Source organism: Macaca nemestrina, chromosome 3, assembly GCF_043159975.1.
Source record: "Macaca nemestrina isolate mMacNem1 chromosome 3, mMacNem.hap1, whole genome shotgun sequence".
Classification (NCBI taxonomy): Eukaryota; Metazoa; Chordata; class Mammalia; order Primates; family Cercopithecidae; genus Macaca; species Macaca nemestrina.
This window is the reverse complement of record NC_092127.1, coordinates 94,748,880-94,769,038: the sequence shown is the minus strand read 5'-3', so window position 1 is coordinate 94,769,038 and position 20,159 is coordinate 94,748,880. Positions and strand designations below refer to the sequence as shown.

The 20,159-nt window shown below is 39.2% G+C and overlaps 1 protein-coding gene across 3 annotated transcripts in view; it reads right to left on the bottom strand.

Annotated features, from left to right (window-relative positions):
- The window catches only part of LOC105479614 (hematopoietic prostaglandin D synthase), a 45,575-nt gene extending 25,897 nt beyond the window's left edge, over positions 1-19,678 (bottom strand). Inside the window, exons 1-2 of one of the 3 annotated variants that reach the window (XM_011737656.2) lie at positions 19,648-19,678; positions 6,650-6,791 (exon numbers count right to left, since the gene is read on the bottom strand). In XM_011737656.2, the coding sequence (XP_011735958.1) occupies positions 6,650-6,782 (133 nt within the window). In that variant the 5' untranslated portion in view covers positions 6,783-6,791; positions 19,648-19,678. Of the gene's footprint in view, positions 1-6,649; positions 6,792-7,086; positions 7,110-14,851; positions 15,011-19,647 lie in introns of those variants that run through there. The other 2 variants (XM_011737655.3, XM_011737657.3) reach the window with 2 other exon arrangements.
- Positions 19,679-20,159: the final 481 nt, after the last annotated feature.

Here is a 20,159-nt window from a genome sequence, read left to right as displayed (position 1 = left end):
ACTGAGTGAAGCCAGCATTGCAATGCTGCAGCCCTCTGGGTGGTTGTAGGGGGATGTCAGCATGGCTCCAAGGATGGGGAGATGCAGGGGCTTTTGGGTTCCAGGGCAAAAATATAGTCTGGTGGGGACTGGGTTCTCCAAGTGGCACCATGCTGCAGTTACTTGGGTCTCAGGGGGTGTGTAGGACACAGCACAAACTTTCTCTCTGGAACGATGTTCTCACACGGACTCCAGGCACTCCCTACCCTAGTCTCAGGGCCCAAAAGGCCCAAGGGGGCTCTCCCATGACTAGAATTGCAGGAGTCTGTGGAGTAAATGTGGACCACTGGGGATATCTCTCTTACTTTTTCTCAACAATGGGGAGCCCCTCCTGGCTTCGAGCTGATTCCAGCCAAGTCAGCAGCTTCGCTTCCTTTTCTTTCTGTGCCTCAGAAGTTTCCCATCACTTCCCAGCTGAATTCCAGTCTTCTCTCTTAGATGCTCTATTCGATGTGTGGTTATTTATTTGCTATTTTGATCCTTCTTTGAGGAGGTGAGTGTCAGGTACCTCTAGTCATTAATTTTGAAGCCCCGCTTCATTTTGATGACGGCCTATTTGAAATGTATATCAAGGCAGCAAGCATTTTTGCACAAATATCAGACAGACTGATAGCAGATACCATATTAATATTTTATCTGTAAATCCTACTGTTTTCTTATCTAAACCTATTATATTTTTGTCACAAAGTAATATACATTTATTACAGAAAAATTATAAACTGATAAAAATAATTCAGTCACATAGTTTTAACCATTTTAATATTTTAATTGATTTCCCATATATATTTTAAAACAAATTATAATGCATATAATCTTTTGTAAATCATTTTTCATTTCACAATGTCTTTTAAACATCTTTCTAAATCAATGAAACATCATTTTTTTAATGTCTACATAATACTTTGCTATGTGTATTGATCACAAGTTTCCTAACCAGTGCCTTAGTTTCAGACATAAAATTATTTTTAAAGAGAGAAAATAATAAAGTGCAATCACACTCGGATGACCCTCACACAACTATTAAACTGTGTGTATCTCCTTCGAGTATCTTTCATATGCACACCTAAATAAGTATAAGAGAATCATACTTCACATGTGGAATAAAAATACCTCTAAGTACTTACCTTCAAATATTGAGTGTGCCAACTACTATTTTTGGTGCCTGAGATACTTCAGTGAGCAAAACAAAGTCTCAAATGAAATTGAAGTGAGTTGGAATGTCTTATTTGAAGCAAAATATGTGAACAAGAGGGAATCAAAATGCCTAATCTTTTTTGGCAGGGAGGGTTTTTTTTGTGCTAGGCATTGTACTAAATATTCAGCATGCCCATTAGGTCGTCTTTCACTTACAACAACCCTATGAAGTAGGTGATAACTATCTCATTTTATAAATGAGGGGATGAAGTTAAGAGGTTATATAAATTGCCCCGGTCACACACCTGGTAAAAGTAGGCTTCACACTGAGGTCACTTGGAACCCTTGCTCAGCTGTTTTCTTAGTTCTATGAGCCATGTTTTGAGAAAGATATTAAAAATCAGAGCAAGCTCAGAGAATAGTCTCCAAGTTAGTGAGAGGTTTGAAAATCTTATTTTTTTGAGGATTGGTTGAAGAACCTTGGCACTCTTCACCTGGAGGAAATAAAACTAGCTAAGTGGAACAAAACCACCTCAAATAGGACAGAACTATCAAATAGAAGAAAAATTTGACTTATTCTGACTACCTCTAAAATGTGAAACTAGAATCAAAGGGTAGTAGAATAAAGGGCAGATGAGGAATAGTTTTGTTTGCTTTAGAGCAATTGACAACGGAATGTGTTTTCTTGTGAGATAGTGAGCTTTTAGCTACTGGAAGTGTTCAAGCCAACCTTGGGATAACTGCCCACAACTGGAACATTGGGCTGCATCTAACAGGAAGTCGTTTAAGAAGACAAATGCTAAGTCCTTCATTTGATTCCAGAAAAAAAAAATAATAATCCCAGTGTTGTTGGAGGTGTCAATAGGAGTATTCTAAAGCTTAAAAACCATTAAGGAATTTTGTTACACTAAATATGAGGCCTCAATGTGATGTGGCTGGCAAAGTAACTACTGTGATCTTGGCAGAATGTCTTACAATGATGTCTAGTGTTGTGACAGGGATGATGGTCCCATTTTGCTCTGTGCTGTTCTTGTACCTTAAAACTATGTTCTCCATAGGTATCACACATTAAATGGCAGATGTACAGTAACAGGAACTTGTTTGGAGGACACCTACTTACGTGGTGAAGAAATGCAAATCAGGGAATATAAATGAGCACTCAAGGAAGAAAAGAAAATTGTCCTTTGGACATGGATGTGATTGTAGATCTCAGATAGTCCAGAGAAAATGGCATCTAAATCAAGAAGTAGAGTCAGGGATGGGAAAGTTGGACTAAAATTCACAATGATGACCAGAGAAACTAACAAGGAAGTTCCAAAATTTGTTATCTAGGTTGAGGTATCGGATGCATGAATTAAATGGGACCCAATTACAAATTCTGCCAAAGACCTTTATCTTCACTCAGAACATTTGTATTAAACTGACCACTCAGCAATAGCTTTTTTTCTATGATGTATTTAAAGAAACTAGGTTTCTTTAACTATTTGGTTGTAAAAGAAGGAGTAATCTGGTTCTCCATGGATTAAAATTATAAGTCCAAGACCAATCTGTGAAAGCTATAAGGAGACAGATCTCAACTTTGTATAAGGAACAGTCTTTCAAAATTAGTCTCCCTTCTATTTTCTGTTCTCCCTTTCCAGAATTTTATTTGAAAGTTGGACCTCCTAAACTGAGCCTCAAGTTTCCTTTCTTTCTTTTATTTTTCATTTATTTGTCCTATTTTTGTACTTTCTGGAAAAATATCTTTACTTTTTGTCATTTTATTGATGTGTTTGTATCATATTTTTAATTTTCAAGAACTGTTTGTCTCTGAACATTTCTTTTGACAGCACCCTGTTGTTAAAAGAAAAACTTCAACCGAATTAAATTTAAAGGAGTTTAACGAAGCTACGAACGATTTGCAAATTGGGAAGTCCCCAGAATCACAGCACATTCACAGAGGCTCCAGGGGATGCCTCATGATCAGAACAAATAGACAAAAAATAAATAAATAAAGTGACATACAAAAATCGGAAGTGAGGTACAGAAACAACTAGATTGGTTACAGCCCACAGTTTGCCTTATTTGAACACAGTCTGAACACTCAGCAGTATATGAGTGGTTGAAGTGTGGCTGCTGGGATTGGCCAAGACTCAGCTCTTCTTATAGGTGCATATTCCTAAGTTAGGTTTTAATCTTGTCTACCTATTAAGTTAGGTTACAGTTCATCTACAAGGACTCAAATATAGTCGTACAAAGTCCTTCTCAGGCCATATTTAGTTTGCTATTACAGTGTTCTTGTATAGAATATCTTCTCTTATTTCTCAGGATTTTAAAAAATGTTTGAAGTGGTTTTTTTTCTTGCTAAATCATCTTGGTTTCCTCAGAGTTGCTTTTTTTCTGCTTCTTTGTTTAGGTATGTGTTCTGTTAGATTTTTCTCAAATATCTATTGATTTTTGATTGCCATTTATGTTTTAAAAAGCAAAGAAATAAAAACTACCTGTAAGCTCATCGTGCATGGGAGGGGCTTGCCAACAGATTGGGCTGGGCTGTTTCATTAAGAAACTCTCATTCGTTCATTAGCTTGGGCTGATCAGCTTCCCCAGAGAGAATTTCTCCAATTTCTGCTTGAGGAATATTAGCCTGGATTGTAGAGCAGAAGAAAGGTGCTATGGATCTCACCATTTAGTTTCTAGACTTCCACTGAATCCCACCTTTATTATAAAATTGTGTCCTCAGACATGTCTGTTGTCCCAGAAGCCTCAGGTCTATGCTCCCCTGAGAGTAACCTCCATGCTTATTCTAGGGAGGAGAAGGGATATGGTGGTCACAGTGCTTCTTCACATTGATAGAGGCAGGAGGCAGAGAAATTCTAGGTAGACAACAGCAGGTCCCCAGGGAAACCCCACCTTCAAGCCAAAAAGCCTGAAACCTATGACCCAGCATGAGAAAATCTATTCCTGTTTGCCTGCTGTCTCCTGATGGGTTCTTTCTGAATAATGCTTTTTTACCAATTGAATGTTGCCTTTTCCAAAACTACCTACAGCCCACCCCGTCCCACAATCCTCTGCCTATAAATACCCCAGACTCAGTTGGTAGAGGAAAGAGAAGGGGCTCAGCTGGAGAGAGTTGACTTGACTTCAGAGAGATGGCTGGACTTCGGAGGAGAAAGGACTTGACTTCAGGGGAAGACTACCTGCCTACTCTGTCCTCTCTCCAGCTCCCCTCTCTGCTGAGAGCCATTTCCTTCACTTAATAAAATTTTCCGCCTTCACCATCCTTCAAGTGTCTGGACGACGTTGTTCTTGGACGCTGGACAACAGCTCAGGACCCACCAAGTACAGGGACCCAAAAAAGGCTGTCACACTGGCCCTTTGCCCTTGCTGGTGGAAGGCAGCTACCCCATGTGACGAGGCAAGAGGCCCACTGAGCTGATACCACTCTGCTGTCCATGGATGGCAGGGCTAAGAGAGCATTGTAACATGCATTCTGGAGCTTCAGGGGTCGCAGGCACCCCAACCTGGGTGCCACTGCACGGCCCGTGCAGAGCTTGCTCCTGCCAGTGCCCAAAGTGCTCAGCTGGATCCCATGCTCGCTCGCTCACATGCTCCCTCCCACAAGGGATTGAGTGCAGTGGGTGAAGTAAATGGGGCACCCCAGCACAAGTCCGACAAAGAGGTCAAGAAAAACTCTCCATCAACATTTTTCCACTCAGTCCTCTGTCAGCGCAACTTTTAGAGTTATCTGCTACTACAAATTCATGAGCCTTTTTCTGTATCTCTGTGATTTAGCTTGCCTTCTCCTCCTCAAGGTTTACGTTTGAACTTTGGGCCTACTAAGTCACCTTACCATTCTTTGGCCTGCTTTTTAGCTTCCAGAATTGTGTGCTATCATATCTACATTCAAGCTTTATTTCTTTGTCCTTATGGACTTCGGCCCTTTTTAGAAGTACTTCAATGTTATTAAAGGAGAGAAAAAGCGTTTTAAAGAGAGAAAATGTAAACTCGTGTGTGCAATTTACCAAGTTTGTCCAGGAGAACATTTTAATACAAGTATCCAATGATGGAATGTGTTGACTGGAGATTTTCTAGGTTCTAGCAGAGAGAGTGTCATAGCAGGTTTCAAGCACCAGAGAGCACTGCTAAATTGGACAGCAGATGAGACCAAATAACATTTGTAATAGAAACTGCTCCTTAGTAGTACCTGTTCTTTCCTTTCTTCTTAGAGTAATAAAACTCTGGATTTTTAGCTATGTAAATGATTATCCACAATTAAATCAGCATCTCTCAATTTTCCTTGAAGTGATATGTGACCATTGGGCTTACCAAGTGACATATGCAACTTTCTAGTCATGCTGTTTAAAGGGAGGTGTCCCCTCCCTCCTTCATACTTTCTCTGAGCTACAATGTGGAAGGAGCATGAGCTATCTCACACTGTGTAAATAAGACACCAAGGGGTGGCAGATCAACAGGAAACCTAATCTTTGACAACTATATGGAGCAAAATCATGATACCCACTTGGGGTTTTGTGTAAATGAAATTTCTATCCTTTTTAAGACAATTTGACATTGTGTCTTTGTCTATTAAAACATCTGAAACTACATTCTAAGCATCATGAACTTTAAGATTCCTTTCCACGCTGAAAATCTATGGAAATATTAAGAAAATACAGAAATTCCATTTTCAGTAACAATGAAAAGTTCAAGTAGAATAGGGAATGAGGCACTCAGTGAACTTACATCTCAAAGCTAACAGGCAAAATTTGTTACATGTAATATCTGCACCTTTCTATCCATCTTGGTCTAATTAATTCGTGGATAAAAGTAATGTTCACCTATTATATATTCACCATCTTAAAATCCCACGTGCAAATTCTGATATCAGAAGAAACATGTGGATATTAATGGTAAAGTATCGTGATAATAAGAAATAAGATACGCTATCTCACCAGAGAAGAGGCCTCTGCTAAGAAAAAGAATGGTTATAAGGGCAATGACTTTTAAGGAGCTCGTACTTCCAAAGGCTGTGGCAGTTCATGGTTAATAGGCCTGTCATCCTAGTCGTGTTGTTTTGGCATTGTCTAGTGCAAATAGCTTGAGCTTGGTATTAAACTGACCTGGGTTTGAAACTCAGTTCTACTTGCTAGGGTCATGAAACTGGAAAAATAATCTAAACTCTTTGCACTTCATCTATCTCAGTGACAAAATAGAAAAAAAAAAAAAAGTCTCATGTTTATTTCAGCTCGTCTTCTCATCTGATAAAGCTTTATACTGGTTTACCTTTATATTCTCTTTCTGTAAGGTTTGTGTTTTCACCTCTAATAGGAAATTTGCTCGATCAGACAGCATTTAATTAGTTTGTCTGAACTGCTGCTTCTCAATTTAAAGCTACATGAGCTTCGAAAACCTTGATTTTTTTTTTTTTTTCATTTCCCTGAGGAAAAACAAAAGGTTCTGAAAGCATATTTTTCCTACATTTATTATTTGTGCTACTTACTTGATTTGATTTCAGGCCAGTCAGCTTGTTCTATTCTGTGGTCTTCATACTGTATGTCCAAATAAGCAAATATGTAACGAATAATTTCTGCTCTCCCCCTCATATTAAAATAAGTGAGTTTGTAGTTTGGCATGGTGCAATTCTGGAAAAAGAAAAAGGGAGGGATTATTTTTAGAGCCCTCTAGAGATGTCTCAATACTTTTCTTCAGAATTTTTTGGAAAACTTTATAGCATCTCTTGAGATAACTGGAGACATTAGAGGATATTTCAAAACCAAAATTATAAATCACTATCTAATTACATATGGGGAAACTCGGTTGAAATCAGATCATGAATCTCTCTCTCTCTCGGCACTAGTTAGAACATTACAGTGAAATAACCAAATTCAAACTTTATTTATAAAAATATTCAGATTAAGTGGGTAGCTACACACCAACCTTCAGAGCATGGAGCAAAAAAAACTTCCCACTTTAAGATGATTCTGCCCTGCTTTTAGTCACTGGTAATGCGTAATATTTGATATTTTGCCTGTTTTGTTTGCTCTTGTGACACAGCTCAGAGTTTATGAGGACATCTGGGAAAGGACAGCCAAGGGCTGGGCACACGCAAGAGGAATGTGATTGCCATGCCAACCTGTCTTTGCCTCTCTTTCCTCACCTGTGGCTTTCCCTCTAGGCATCCAAGGCCTAGGGAAACACTGCTCTCTGGTTCCCTCTGACTGCATCCATGCTACTGGGTTTTACTGGGTTACTTGCACCACAAAACACACCCCATCTCAAGACCTCTGCTGACAATCTTCCTTCATTCCCTCTGTAGAGGAAGAAAGCCAACTATTCTTACATTTCAAAATGTTTGCTAATACCAGCTAATTCAGTCATTATAATCTTATGGGTTTTCAGTGATTTGTATCTTCATTTTCATTGTTTATAAATGGTTAGTGACTTTAAGCACTTGTAGTGGAATATATTTTAATTTTGTAAGATCAAACAACTGAGAGAGAAATGTTTTCATTTGAAATTCAATTCTTTGAATTTGGCCTTTGGCCAGTTAAAATCTCCCTGAATTTCAAAGACCACTTTTGATAAACGGTGATATTAACATGGATTTGTAAATTAATGAGGTAATGCATATAAGGTACATAGCACAATGGCAAACTTAATCATTAGCATTAGTAATGACTTTGATCTCATTCTGTATTCAAGAATAAACACTATGAATACAGCACACTAAAGATAATAATTATGGTAACTAAATGAATGAAAGCATATAAAGATGATTATTTATTTAAAGTGGTGCGTTTAAATAGTTTATTCCCTACTAAGAAAGTTTTTAAAGAACATTAATGGACTACTAATTAGATAAAAAGGAAAGTTGGGCTCAAGTCTCAAAACAAGGTTTCATCAAAAATCACATCACAGACCAGGCGCAGCAGCTCATGTCTGTAATCCCAGCACTTTGGGAGGCTGAGGCAGGAGGATCACCCGAAGCCAGGAGTTCGAGACAAACCTGGCCAACATGGTGAAACCCCATCTTTACTAAAAGTACAAAAATTGGCCAGGTGTGGTGTTGCGTGCCTGTAAGCCCAGCTACTCAGGAGGCTGGGGCAGGAGAATCGCTTGAACCCCAGAGACAGAGGTTGCAGTGAGCCAAGGTCACGCTACTGCCCTCCAGGCTGGGCAGCAGAGTGAGACTCCATCTCCAAAAATAAAAATAAATCACATCATATAAAAGGTTAAACGCAAATCATAAAAATCCAGGTTGCCAAGTCCTGACTTTAAGTTTATATATTCCTGGAGTCTAGTGGGAAGAGGATGACCTGGAAATAACTGTTTCATTGCATATCTAGAAGCTGCCAGGTTCAGGAAGTGACGGTGATGGTAATTCCTAGCAAAACCATTTTTTCTGGCCCTGGTTTTTGTGTCAGATGTTGTGGAGTGAAGCTAGTGCTCCTTGCTAAAATGAGAGAGGTACTACTGCCAATCATTCCTGCCCAGTTTGCATCAGCCAGTCTAGTCTACACCCAACTGAGGTGTATCACTCACCACATGTATAGATATGTGGGGAAGTCCTTGAAAGAGACAAGAATTGCGTAAACTAATAAGAATTCCATGATCTATAGCCACAAATTTCTTTGGGGGAAAAATATACATATAAAGGAGTTCGAATTTGGGATACTAAATGAAATGCCCATCAGAACAATGGAACTGTTTTCCAGGTTACTTAGAAATGTTAAGCTTAGAAATAAATAATGGAAAAGGTCTAAGAGCACCAAAATAGTTAATAAAAAATGTAATAATTAAGAGATTATTCTTATCCAGGAAAAGCATAATTGTTATAATTCCTGGACCTATTTGTTTTAAATATCAAAACAATTTTTAAAGGCCTACAGAGTGGAAAAAGTGTGGTTATTAGTTGCAGTTTCTATTTAGTGTTTTGTTTCATTTTGTTTGGTTTTGTTGCGGCACAGTCTCACTCTGTCCCCCAGCCTGGAGTGCAGTGGCTCAATCTTGGCTCACTGAAACCTCTGCCTCCTGGATTCAAGCAATTCTCCAGCCTCAGCCTCCTGAGTAGCTGGGATTACAGGCCATACACCATCACGCCTGGCTAATTTTTCTATTTCTAGTACAGACGGGGTTTCACTTATGTTGGCCAGACTGGTCTCAGGTTCGTCTCCCAACCTCAGGTGATGCACCCCCCTTGGCCTCCCAAAGTGCTGGGATTACAGGCATGAGCCACTGTGCCCAGCCTGCAGCTTCTATTTGAAAAGCATTCTATATAAATTTTTTTATTGGTTTTGTTGGCATAGTCAATGTTTCCACAGCATGAAGAAATTATATTTTCTCCCTACAACATTAAAAGTTATCAGCATTACACAGGGCGCCATGGCTCACGCCTGTAATCCCAGCACTTTGGGAGGCCAAGGTGGGCGGATCACAAGGTCAGGAGTTTGTGACTAGCTTGACCAAAATGGTAAAACCCCATCTCTACTAAAAATACAGAAATGAGCTGGGGGTGGTGGCGGGCACCTGTAATCCCAGCTACTCAGGAGGCTGAGGCAGGAGAATCACTGAAATCCGGGAGGCAGAGGTTGTAGTGAGCCGAGATCGTGCCATTGCACTCCAGCCTAGGGGACAGGGCAAGACTCCGTCTCAAAAAAAGAAAAAAAAGTTAACAGCATTAAACGTTAAACATACAACCTTTTCTCATTCAATCAACTACCACATAGATATCAGTGTCCACCTGATGAATTCTGCATGAAAACAAAGTGATTGTTTTTTATTGTTGTTAATTTTCAAAATCATGCTGTTTTATATTGTATATGACTCAAGTAAAGAAGACATTTAAAAATTCTCAGCATAGGTTGGCAGCTATCTATATTTCTCTGCAAAAATATCTTGAAGTCTAAGATTTGGCAGAGGCCCAATAGCAGCTAACAAATGCTTATCTTGCCTTTTAAAATATTCTTTCAACAGTTGTAACTCATTAATGAAGCTGTACTTTTTATATGACATTTCTGTAGTTATTTGCATGATTATATTTTCTGTTTGTCTCAGGAATACAAGATGTTACATCTGTATAATAAACTACATTAAAAGAGAAAAACCAGGCCGGGTGCAGTGGCTCACGTCTGTAATCCCAGCACTTTGGGAGGCCGAGACAGGCAGATCACTTGAGGTCAGGAGGTTGAGACCAGCCTGGCCAACATGGTGAAACCCTGTCTCTACAAAAAATGTATACAAATTAGCTGGGTGTGGTGGCATGAGCCTGTAATTCCAGCTACGCAGGTGGCTCAGGCACAAGAATTGCTTGAACCTGGGAGGCAGAGGTTGCAGTGAGCCAAGATCGTGCCACTTTACTCCAGCCTGGGTGACAGAGTGAGACTCCCTCTCTCAAAAAAAAGAAAGAGAATTATCATAAAACACACTATCATCTCAATAGATACTAAATGCTTTTAAAAAGCATTTATAACATTATCACTCATTTGTGATCAAAACTCAGCAAAATGAAAAAAACAACAAAATAAAATACCTGTTAGCAAACTAGTAATAGAATACTTCCTTAACCGTATAAAGAGTCTCTACTGAAAACTTACAGCAAACATACATAATGGTGAAGCAATAAAAGCATTTTCTTTAATGTCAGGAATAACAAGAATCCCACTATAACATCTACTATTCAGCATAATGCTGGACAGCCTAGCTAATTCAATAATGTAAGACAATAATAAATAACATTTGTAAGTAGTAGGAAGGGAGCAACACAGCTATCCATTTGCAATCAAAATGATTGTCTATATTTAAAATTCAAGAGATTCTACAGATAAACTGGATCCTAGATTTCAAATGGAAATGCTAAGGACCAAAATAGCCAGGACAAACAAAAAAAGAGAACAGAAGAGGAAGACCTGATGTACCAGAGAGCAAGACTTAGATAAAAAGCCTTGTAATGCAGTATTTGTTCAGAGGTGCATTGTCTTAAAACAGAACCTCACATATAGGACAGACATGACATAGAGTGAGGACATAAAGAAACTAGACTAAAATGGTTCTGAGACAATAGAGGGAAAATAAGCATAATGAGACCCCGACTTTCTATCGTACACAGAAATAACATCTAGGTTATCTTGGCATGATTTGACTAGCATAGCAAAACTCCAATATCATTCTGGTCCCGTGTTTCCTGTTAGCTTCATTTCTGAACCCTTCCACTGTCATTGTATTAAGAATCTCATGTAGAGAAAACTGCATGTTTCCTGAAATGATACAGAAGCATGAAGTTTAAAAGCTGATGGTGTTTGAAGATCTTTACATCTAAAGATCTTTGCATCTAAAATTAACCACTGACTTCCATACACCCCAAAGTATATTGTGTAAAGTTACTAATTCAGCAGATAGATAAAAAGCTCATTTAGAATTCTGTTTGAAAAATAACCTATACGGTTTCTCAAAGAACACATACATAAATGACTAATAAATACCCTGGATAGAAATTTACATATATAAACTCATATGAACATAGCTATCCCGTGCAGAAGATTTAACTTTTAATATTAATATATGCATTAGGAAATAAGCTATTTTACATGGGAAATAACAGTGTTTTCTAAAGTACTATCTTGGGTACTTCCTTTCTTTCCCTTTCTTTCCTGTAGCTTTTTTTAACTTTATATAATGCTTGATGTGGTTTGGTTATATCCCCACCAGAATCTCATCTTGAATTGTAGCTCCCATAATTCCCACGTGTCATGGGAGGGACCTGGTGGGAGATAATTGAATCATGGAGGCGGTTTCCCCCCATACTGACTTCATGGTAGTAAGTCAGTCTCACGAGATCTGATGATTTTATAAGAGATTTCCCCTTTAACTTGGCTCTGGTTCCTTCTTGCCTGCTGCCATGTAAGACATCCCTTCCTCTTCCGCCATGATGGTGAGGCCTCCCCAGCCATGTGGAACTGTAGTGCAGTGGCGCAATCTAGGCTCACTGAAATCTCCGCCTCCAGAGTTCAAGCGATTATCCTGCCTCAGCCTCTCAAGTAGCTAGGATTATAGGTGTGTGCCACTAAATACAGCTAATTCTTGTATTTTATTTTTTAGTGGAGATGGTATTTTACCATGTTGGCCAGGATGGTCTTGATCATCTGACCTCGTGATCTGCCTGCCTGGACCTCCCAAAGTGCTGGGATTACAGGCGTGAGCCACTGTGCCTGGTCTAAACCTTTTCTTTCTTTCTTTTCTTTTTTGTTGTTTTTTGTTTTTGTTTTTTTGAGATGGAGTCTCGCCCTGTCGCCCAGGCTGGAGTGCAGTGGCTTGATCTCGACTCACTGCAAGCTCTACCTCCTGGGTTCACGCCATTCTCCTTCCTCAGCCTCCCCAGCAGCTGGGACTACAGGCACCCGCCACCATGCTCCCCTAACTTTTTGTATTTTTAGTAGAAACGGGGTTTCACCGTGTTAGCCAGGATGGTCTCGATCTCCTGACCTCGTGATTCTCACGCCTCGGCCTCGTAAAGTGCTGGGTTTACAGGTGTGAGCCACAGCGCCGGGTCCTTTTTTTTTTTTTTTTTTTGAGACAAAAGTTTTGCTTTTGTTGCCCAGGCTGGAGTGCAATGGCGCGATCTCGGCTCACTGCAGCCTCCGCCTCCTGGGTTCAAGCAATTCTCCTGCCTCAGCCACCGGAGTAGCTGGGATTACAGGTACCCACCACTGCGCCCAGCTAATCTCTCTCTCTCTCTCTCTCTCTCTCTCTCTCTCTCTCTCTCTCTCTCTTTCCGACAGAGTCTTGCTCTGTGGCGCAGGCTAGAGGGCAGTGGCGCGATCTCGGCTCACTGCAGCCTTCCCCTCCCGGGTTCAAGCGGTTCTCATGCCTCAGCCTCCAGAGTAGCTGGGATTACAAACCCCCACCACTACACCGGGCTAATTTCTGTGTTTTTAGTAGAGACGTCGTTTCGCCATGTTGGCCAGGACCTCCCGACTTCAGGTGATCCGCCAGCCTTGGCCTCCCAAAATGTTGGGATTACAGGCGTTAGCCACCGCGCCCGGCCAAACCTTTTTTTCTTTATCAATTACCCAGTCTCAGGTATGTCTTTATCAGCAGCGTGAAAACTAACTAATACAATGCTGATTTATTTCATCTGATTAATTCATTCCCAGAGGCAATTTTCACATAATCATTGAAAAAATTACAAACTTTTATAATAAAACAAGTTAACAATATACTATTCTGTATAGTACTGTAAAAGCACAGTAAAAAATAGTCTCAAAAATTCTAGTTTCTGTGCCAGAAAGATGACAACAATCCAATTTCAACTCTCTGACAACACAGGCTAATTAATACCCAATGCCTATACTAAACATCTTAATAAAGACTTCAGCCAAAATATTTTTAGTTCAAAAAAGAGAAATTTTGGAATAATTTTGTTGGTTAGAAAACTTGCAAATAAGGAATTAAGTATTAGCCATTTAAAATTCAATACAAAATGATAGCCAGCTTAAGCTCTTACTCTTAAATAAGAAACATCAATAATTCAAATATATTTGGGCAGTCCAGACAGTTTTTTACATGCTTACTAATTGTGCAATAATCTGAGTTTGAGGTATAAAAACAAAGATTAATTGTGAACTTGCTATAGCTCTTCTTTGAGTGTAAGATGTAGATCTTAACTTGCCCAGTAATAAACTTATACAAAATGTAATGGCCTAGAGCATGTTTACACTCCTATTTTATAGATCCTGGTGTTCTGAAATGTAAAAATTGGATTCAGATGGCAATCATGTGAGATACTGTTGTCCACATGGGAACTTCTTGCATATACTGACATTAAATAATGGCTTTTTATTACCCCTAACATTTGTGGTAAAGAATGTTAATTTCCCTCATTTCACAGTGTCCCTGGGCATTTCAAGTTCAGTTCTGGAAAAGTTGCCAGGTTGGACTTAAATTATAGGACAATAGAGAAATAGAAGAATTATTGTTGACTGAGTAAGATATTGATTTCCATCAAGCACTGGATGTTTAACTTTGAATTAGCAAGCTGAAAGCTCTATTTTTTTTTTTTTTTATCAACTATCAACTAAATATCATTTTAAGTGACTGTTTCACATTAAAGCCAAAGCAAGAGGAATCACTGAAATAGCCTTTGGGAGCTGTGAGTTGAAATTCCTGGCCTGGGGTAAATCTCTTCAACTATCTCTGAAGCCACATGATGATAGGATGCAATTCTTATCAAAACATAGATGCTTCAACAAAATGTGCCTTAAAATAATAGAAAATATTACCAGTAAAATTCTTAAACTTTAAAAAAAAAGGAAAGAAAGTGAAGAACCATGAGATAAAATTCTCTGTTCCATCAGTCCAAGTGATTGAAGAATCACTTGGGAAAATTCTGGAAGTAGTCACAAACCCTGATTAAGACAGAATTTTTCCTCTAGCATTGATTATATTTTCTATGTTAAAATCCACTTGAAGAGGTCTTTTAAAATCTCCTGTACCTACGTTTCTCTTAAAAATGACTATTTGATTTTCACATATTCACATATATGGAGAGGCTCCGGGTAAGACAAGGTCTGAGTGAGCACAATCATGAAAATAGCTCACAAGAGAGTTACTCAGTCACAAACAGGATATGAGAATAATAAAAACCCTAATGTAAAGAGTAAAGCATATCTCATTTCTTATCTATGTGGAGTTCAATAACATTACTTACCTGTGTTGTGTCTCTCAGGAGTCTGTCGTGTCCTGTATCCCTGGGTATGTGACTGCACCTTGGGTTTATATGATGAGTAAGTGATAATCACAAACCAATGAGAGGACAGGCAACTTCCTTCCACCTAACGCTCTTCCTTCTTTTCTTAGATAAAACACGCATGCCAGGCAGTTCAAGCCTGCAAAGACTGCTGGTTATACAGGATATCTGGGTATAACTAACCCAACACATTTGCATACAAGGTAAAGTCAAAAGTTATAGCTGCATATGTATGCCCACTGTTACATGTTCACTTATTTTTAGTCTTACACCATAGGCTCCTGGAGAATAAGAAAACCTGAATGCAATGAAGTCATCTTTGCAGATGTGCACGTGACTTGCTTCCCTATTTTAGAAACAGTCTCTCCTGTACCTGCTGTATGTTCCTTCAAGGCAGTGTCTAACAATGTCGTGTATTTCATTTGTTTGCTTTTGGTTTCTCCCAGTGGATTGTAAGCTCTGTAAAGGCAGGGACTTCACTGTCTTTTTCACTATTGTCTCCTCAGTTCTAAGAGGAGTGCCAGGCACATCATGACCACTAATATACATCTGATGATAGACTGACCCTAATTTATAGTTCACATTTTTGCAAGGACTGTGAATTTGCATTACTGCTGGTTTATTTCATTTACTCTCATTTCTCAGAAAAGCCGAAGTGTTTAAAGTAAACCTAGTGTAGAAGTTTCCAATTCATCTTGTTTGTGATCCTTTTACAATTTAGTAACAAATGCCTAGACATTTTAGAAATTTATTTTTTCACTTCTTAGCGCAGGAATTATTTTCATCTATAATATTAGGATAGCTCAGTGAAAAGATCCAACAAAATGCCTACCTGGGCCTTACTGAGCCTGAGGATTGTCCATGAAACATTTCAATGACTGACTGGCTTTCAACTTCCGGAAAATTCTCCACAGGCAACAATAGCAACCTATCAATCATGTAATATTTCTTATTTCTAAAGTGCTTTTAATTTTGCAAAATATGTTTACATCCACTTAGTATAAACATCAGAAATGAAAGTAAATATAAATACTAGTCTGTAAAAAGTTAGAGAAGACACAGTGTAGCCCTTTACCCACCAAAAAACAATACATGTGTGTCAAAATCAAGTGCAAATGGGATGGGAGTGGGAGTTATACAAAATTACACAATGCATTTATTATCTTTGACAACTTTAACTTACATTTTTTAAAAAAATCATTTTATCTTCACCTCAATGATTTTTAATGTCTATTTTTATAAATGAGGAAACTGAGACATAGGGAAATTAGGTAAATTGCCTGCAAATTTTTGATGGGACAAGCTAGGATTAAAACCTAGGCCTTCTGATGACACATTTAATATTTTTCCTTACATAATGCTGCCTATATATAATACAAGGCTGCTTCAGTTTAAAAAAGTATACAAAAAATAGCACTTTTCTCATTTTGTATTACAATTTTCTCTTTTACGACCAGTTGTTTTGGCTGGAGGAAAGCAGAGCAACACATCATGGGTTGGGGAAGGAGCAGCCACTTGATCCTTGGTCACCAATCAACAGAGGCTGCTCTAGAGGCATCCATTGTCCTTGTGTGCATGGCCTCCACTCCAGGAGCTCTCTGCAGCCCCTGTAGCATTCTCATTTTGCTACCTTCTTGCCCCAGTGTGGCAGTTTAATCACAACGCTGCCTGAGATTCCACCTGCCAAGTACCCAACAGAGCCACTTCTTCTCTGTGGTCTTGCCACCACCCTGGAGGCACAAGAGGGTCCCAGGGCTCCTCTATTCTTGGGAAGCACGGCTTTCCCATCCTCTCGTGTCTTCTCCCAGCCCAGGTGGGGATGCCCTAACTCTCCTAGTCTTCTACCAGCTGTGGGACTTTGGGCAGGTAACTTCATCTCTCTGTGCCTAAGCTCCTTCACCTTTAGATGGAGATTCATTCTACAATAAATATTTATTTGTTCCTAATCTTTGCCAGGTATTGTTCTGAATGCTAGAGATATAGCAGTAAATGAGGCCGGGCGTGGTGGCTCACTCCTGTAATCCCAGCACTTTGGGAGGCCGAGGCGGGTGGATCACGAGGTCAGTAGATGGAGACCATCCTGGCCAACATGGAGAAACCCCGTCTCTACTAAAAATACAAAAATTAGCTGGGTGTGGTGGCACACGCCTGGAATCCCAGCTACGTGGGAGGCTGAGGCAGGAGAATCGCTTGAACCCAGGAGGTGGAGGTTGCAGTGAGCCGAGATCGCGCCACTGCACTCCAGCCTGGCGACAGAACAAGACTCTGTCTCAAAAATAAATAAATATGTAAATAGAGATACAGCAGTAAATAAAATCAGACAAAAACAAATCTTCATGGAGCATTCTAACATTAGTAATAACTCCCTCATAGGCTTTTAGAGAATTAAATGAGTACACAGATACGTGCTTCAAAGTGTGTCTAATCCATAGTTAGAGATCCATGAGTGAGATCAATTGTTAATGTTATTCGCAGTTCACCTGAGGGGAAGATCATTTCCCTTCAACAATCTATGCTCAGGAATTCCTTCCTTTTCTGTGGTTAGGTTTTGGACACTAACAGCAGGAAGGGAAGTAGCTGTCAGGCAACTTTTATTTTTCACCCTGCTTCATCTTCTCCTGAGGAGATGAGCACGGAGCCAAGTGTCTACTGGAATAGGGAGGAGGAAAAGGGCAAGGGCAAAGTGCAAACCCCTCACAGATTGTTACCTCTCAGTTCCCTGCTCTCCAGGGCAGTGACTTCATGCCACACACCCTTCAGGATCATGTTGTGCATCCAGACTGGACTGCATGAGAAATACCCGTGAATAAATGTGGCAAGTTGTATGATCATGTCCACACAGTTATTGGAAGGTCTATTATAATTGTATGACTATGTCTTCATTTTCTCCGGGGCTTTCAAGTTGGAAAACTTTTAATCCTGTGGTATTGAATTAGCAAATTCCTAACTGCTGTTAGAAATCCAACATGAAATCATAGTCCATTTCTGTCCTTGTTTTCTTTATTTGCCCACCTGTGTAGTAATGTGACTATACAAGATAGTGATTAAAGAGTTTCATCCTGGAATCATGACCACTTAGAGGAATCTCAGTTCCATTATTTGCAAGCTCTGGGACTTTAGGCAGCTCCCTTAGTTTCCTTATCTGTAAAATGGTGATGATAAAAGTCATTCTACTCAGAGTTGAAAGGATTCAATGAGTTTGTGCATTTAAGTCACTTAGTGCCTTGCTTAGCAAGCAGTTGCTCGATAAGTAATGGAAAAATACATACCATTTTTTAAAAGTGGCCCACATATTTGTTCCTCTTTATTTATTTTGGTAAAAGAGAAGTGTTCAAACAAACCTATTTCTCCTTTTCTAGCTAGTCTGTCAATGGGGAAGGGAGGAAGTGTCCAGGAGAAGCATACAAAACTTCCTTTGCTCAGCTTCTAGTGGTTTGGTTTACTTTTGTATATTTTGTTTAATAAAACAGTTTTTCTTTTTATAGTTAGTTATTTGAAAAACTAAAAACATGTTAAACTGACTTATTTAAACCTGGGGTTGAAAAGACAGGAAATAAAGAATATGTTTTTCTGCTTCTAACCTCCTTGAGTAATCGAAACATGCCTGCAAATATTTTAGTGTATATGTTTTCCCAGATTTCAATAATGATAATGCTATTTTTCTTGTCTGCCTCTTCAGATACTGTGAAGAATGATATGGTAATTATATCCAAGATTATGAGCAAATCTTTCACTACCTAGCCTTTTGGCTAAAAGAGGATTCCCATATGTAGGCAAATAATAGTAATATAAATAGCTAAAATTCATTAAGTATTTCCTGTGGGCCAGGCATTGAACCAAGCACTTGCCTACATTGCATTGAATGCCTACAAAACAACATCACGAATGGTGCGTGCACCCTTGAGTGCGGTTGCATAACTGACTAGGCCTTGTCATGAAAGCATTTATAGATAGAAAATTCCTCAGACATTTGAATCTCGTTCACAAGAGTTCGTGAAAAAGATTTCTTTTTCAAGATTTTTCCAGAATCAATGAATGTCACCTCTGTATCATTACAACTTGTACTGTAGGAGGAAGGACTGTGCAGTAAGTCCCACCTCTGCCTGTGCCCTGTCCTGTGGGCCCCAAAAGAGTCATATCTCCTCTCTGAACCTCAGTTCTTGGAAAATAAAAGAGAGATCCTGGTGACCTCTGAGTCACTTCCTACTCTATTATTTCGTGACATAATTTTCCCCCTGAAGACGTTTCTCTGTCTTACATGATAATTGAATGAAACTAAGTCCAAAAAGGCACAGAACTTATGGGCTGAGAGTTACAGGTGCACTAGTTATCTTCGTCCCCAAGTCTAGCAAGAAAGGCAAGATTCTCAGATCAAAGGAAGGCCACCCATCTGATAATCCCAGGTCACAGGATGGACTTACTATTTACAGGTACTAAGATAATGCAAACAGAAGTGTAATTTAGAGAGTTTTTTTGTTTTGTTTTGCTTTTTTTTTTTTTTTTTTGGCGAGATTAAAGTGTCCTCCTAGCAGTTATCAAGAAGAGGCAACCAAAATGTACCTATTAAAGGAATTTGTATATTTGGAATTTTCTTATATTTCAAAAACAGATTAATCTGAAGAGGTGTGTTTTCCTCATGAAGTCTAGAAAAAGGAAATTTTGGAGAATAAGAAGGTGTCAGAAAATTTCTAGGACTCCACAGAGGGCTAATAATAGCAAACACGGACATTTGCATGTATCGTGTACCTGGTACTCACTCAAGATTTTAGCGCCAAGGTCTCAAACCTATGAACCTAGTAGTCAGCCTTCAGAGTCTTCGCGATTAATTACTGCATGAGATTGCCTCCAAAACATAGATTACTAGAGTGAAAGAAAAGAAACAGATTACAATCATTTGCTGACATTTTCTTGGGATTATCCAACTTTTTTTGGCCTAACTGCACATATCAAGCAAATTTAAGATCTGAATTCTTTCTCCTAAGCAGGCTTTTGTTCACCATTTTATTCTGAAAGTTAGTTTTGCATCATTCTGAGCAAACTATCGCAAAGACAGAAAACCAAACACAGCATGTTCTCCCTCATAGGTGGGAATTGAACAATGAGAACACTTGGACACAGGAAGGGGAGCATCACACACTGGGGCCTGTCTTGGGGTGGGGGGAGGGGGGAGGGATAGCATTAGGAGAAATACCTAATGTAAATGACGAGTTAATGGGTGCAGCACACCAACATGGCACATGTATACGTATGTAACCTGCACGTTGTGCAC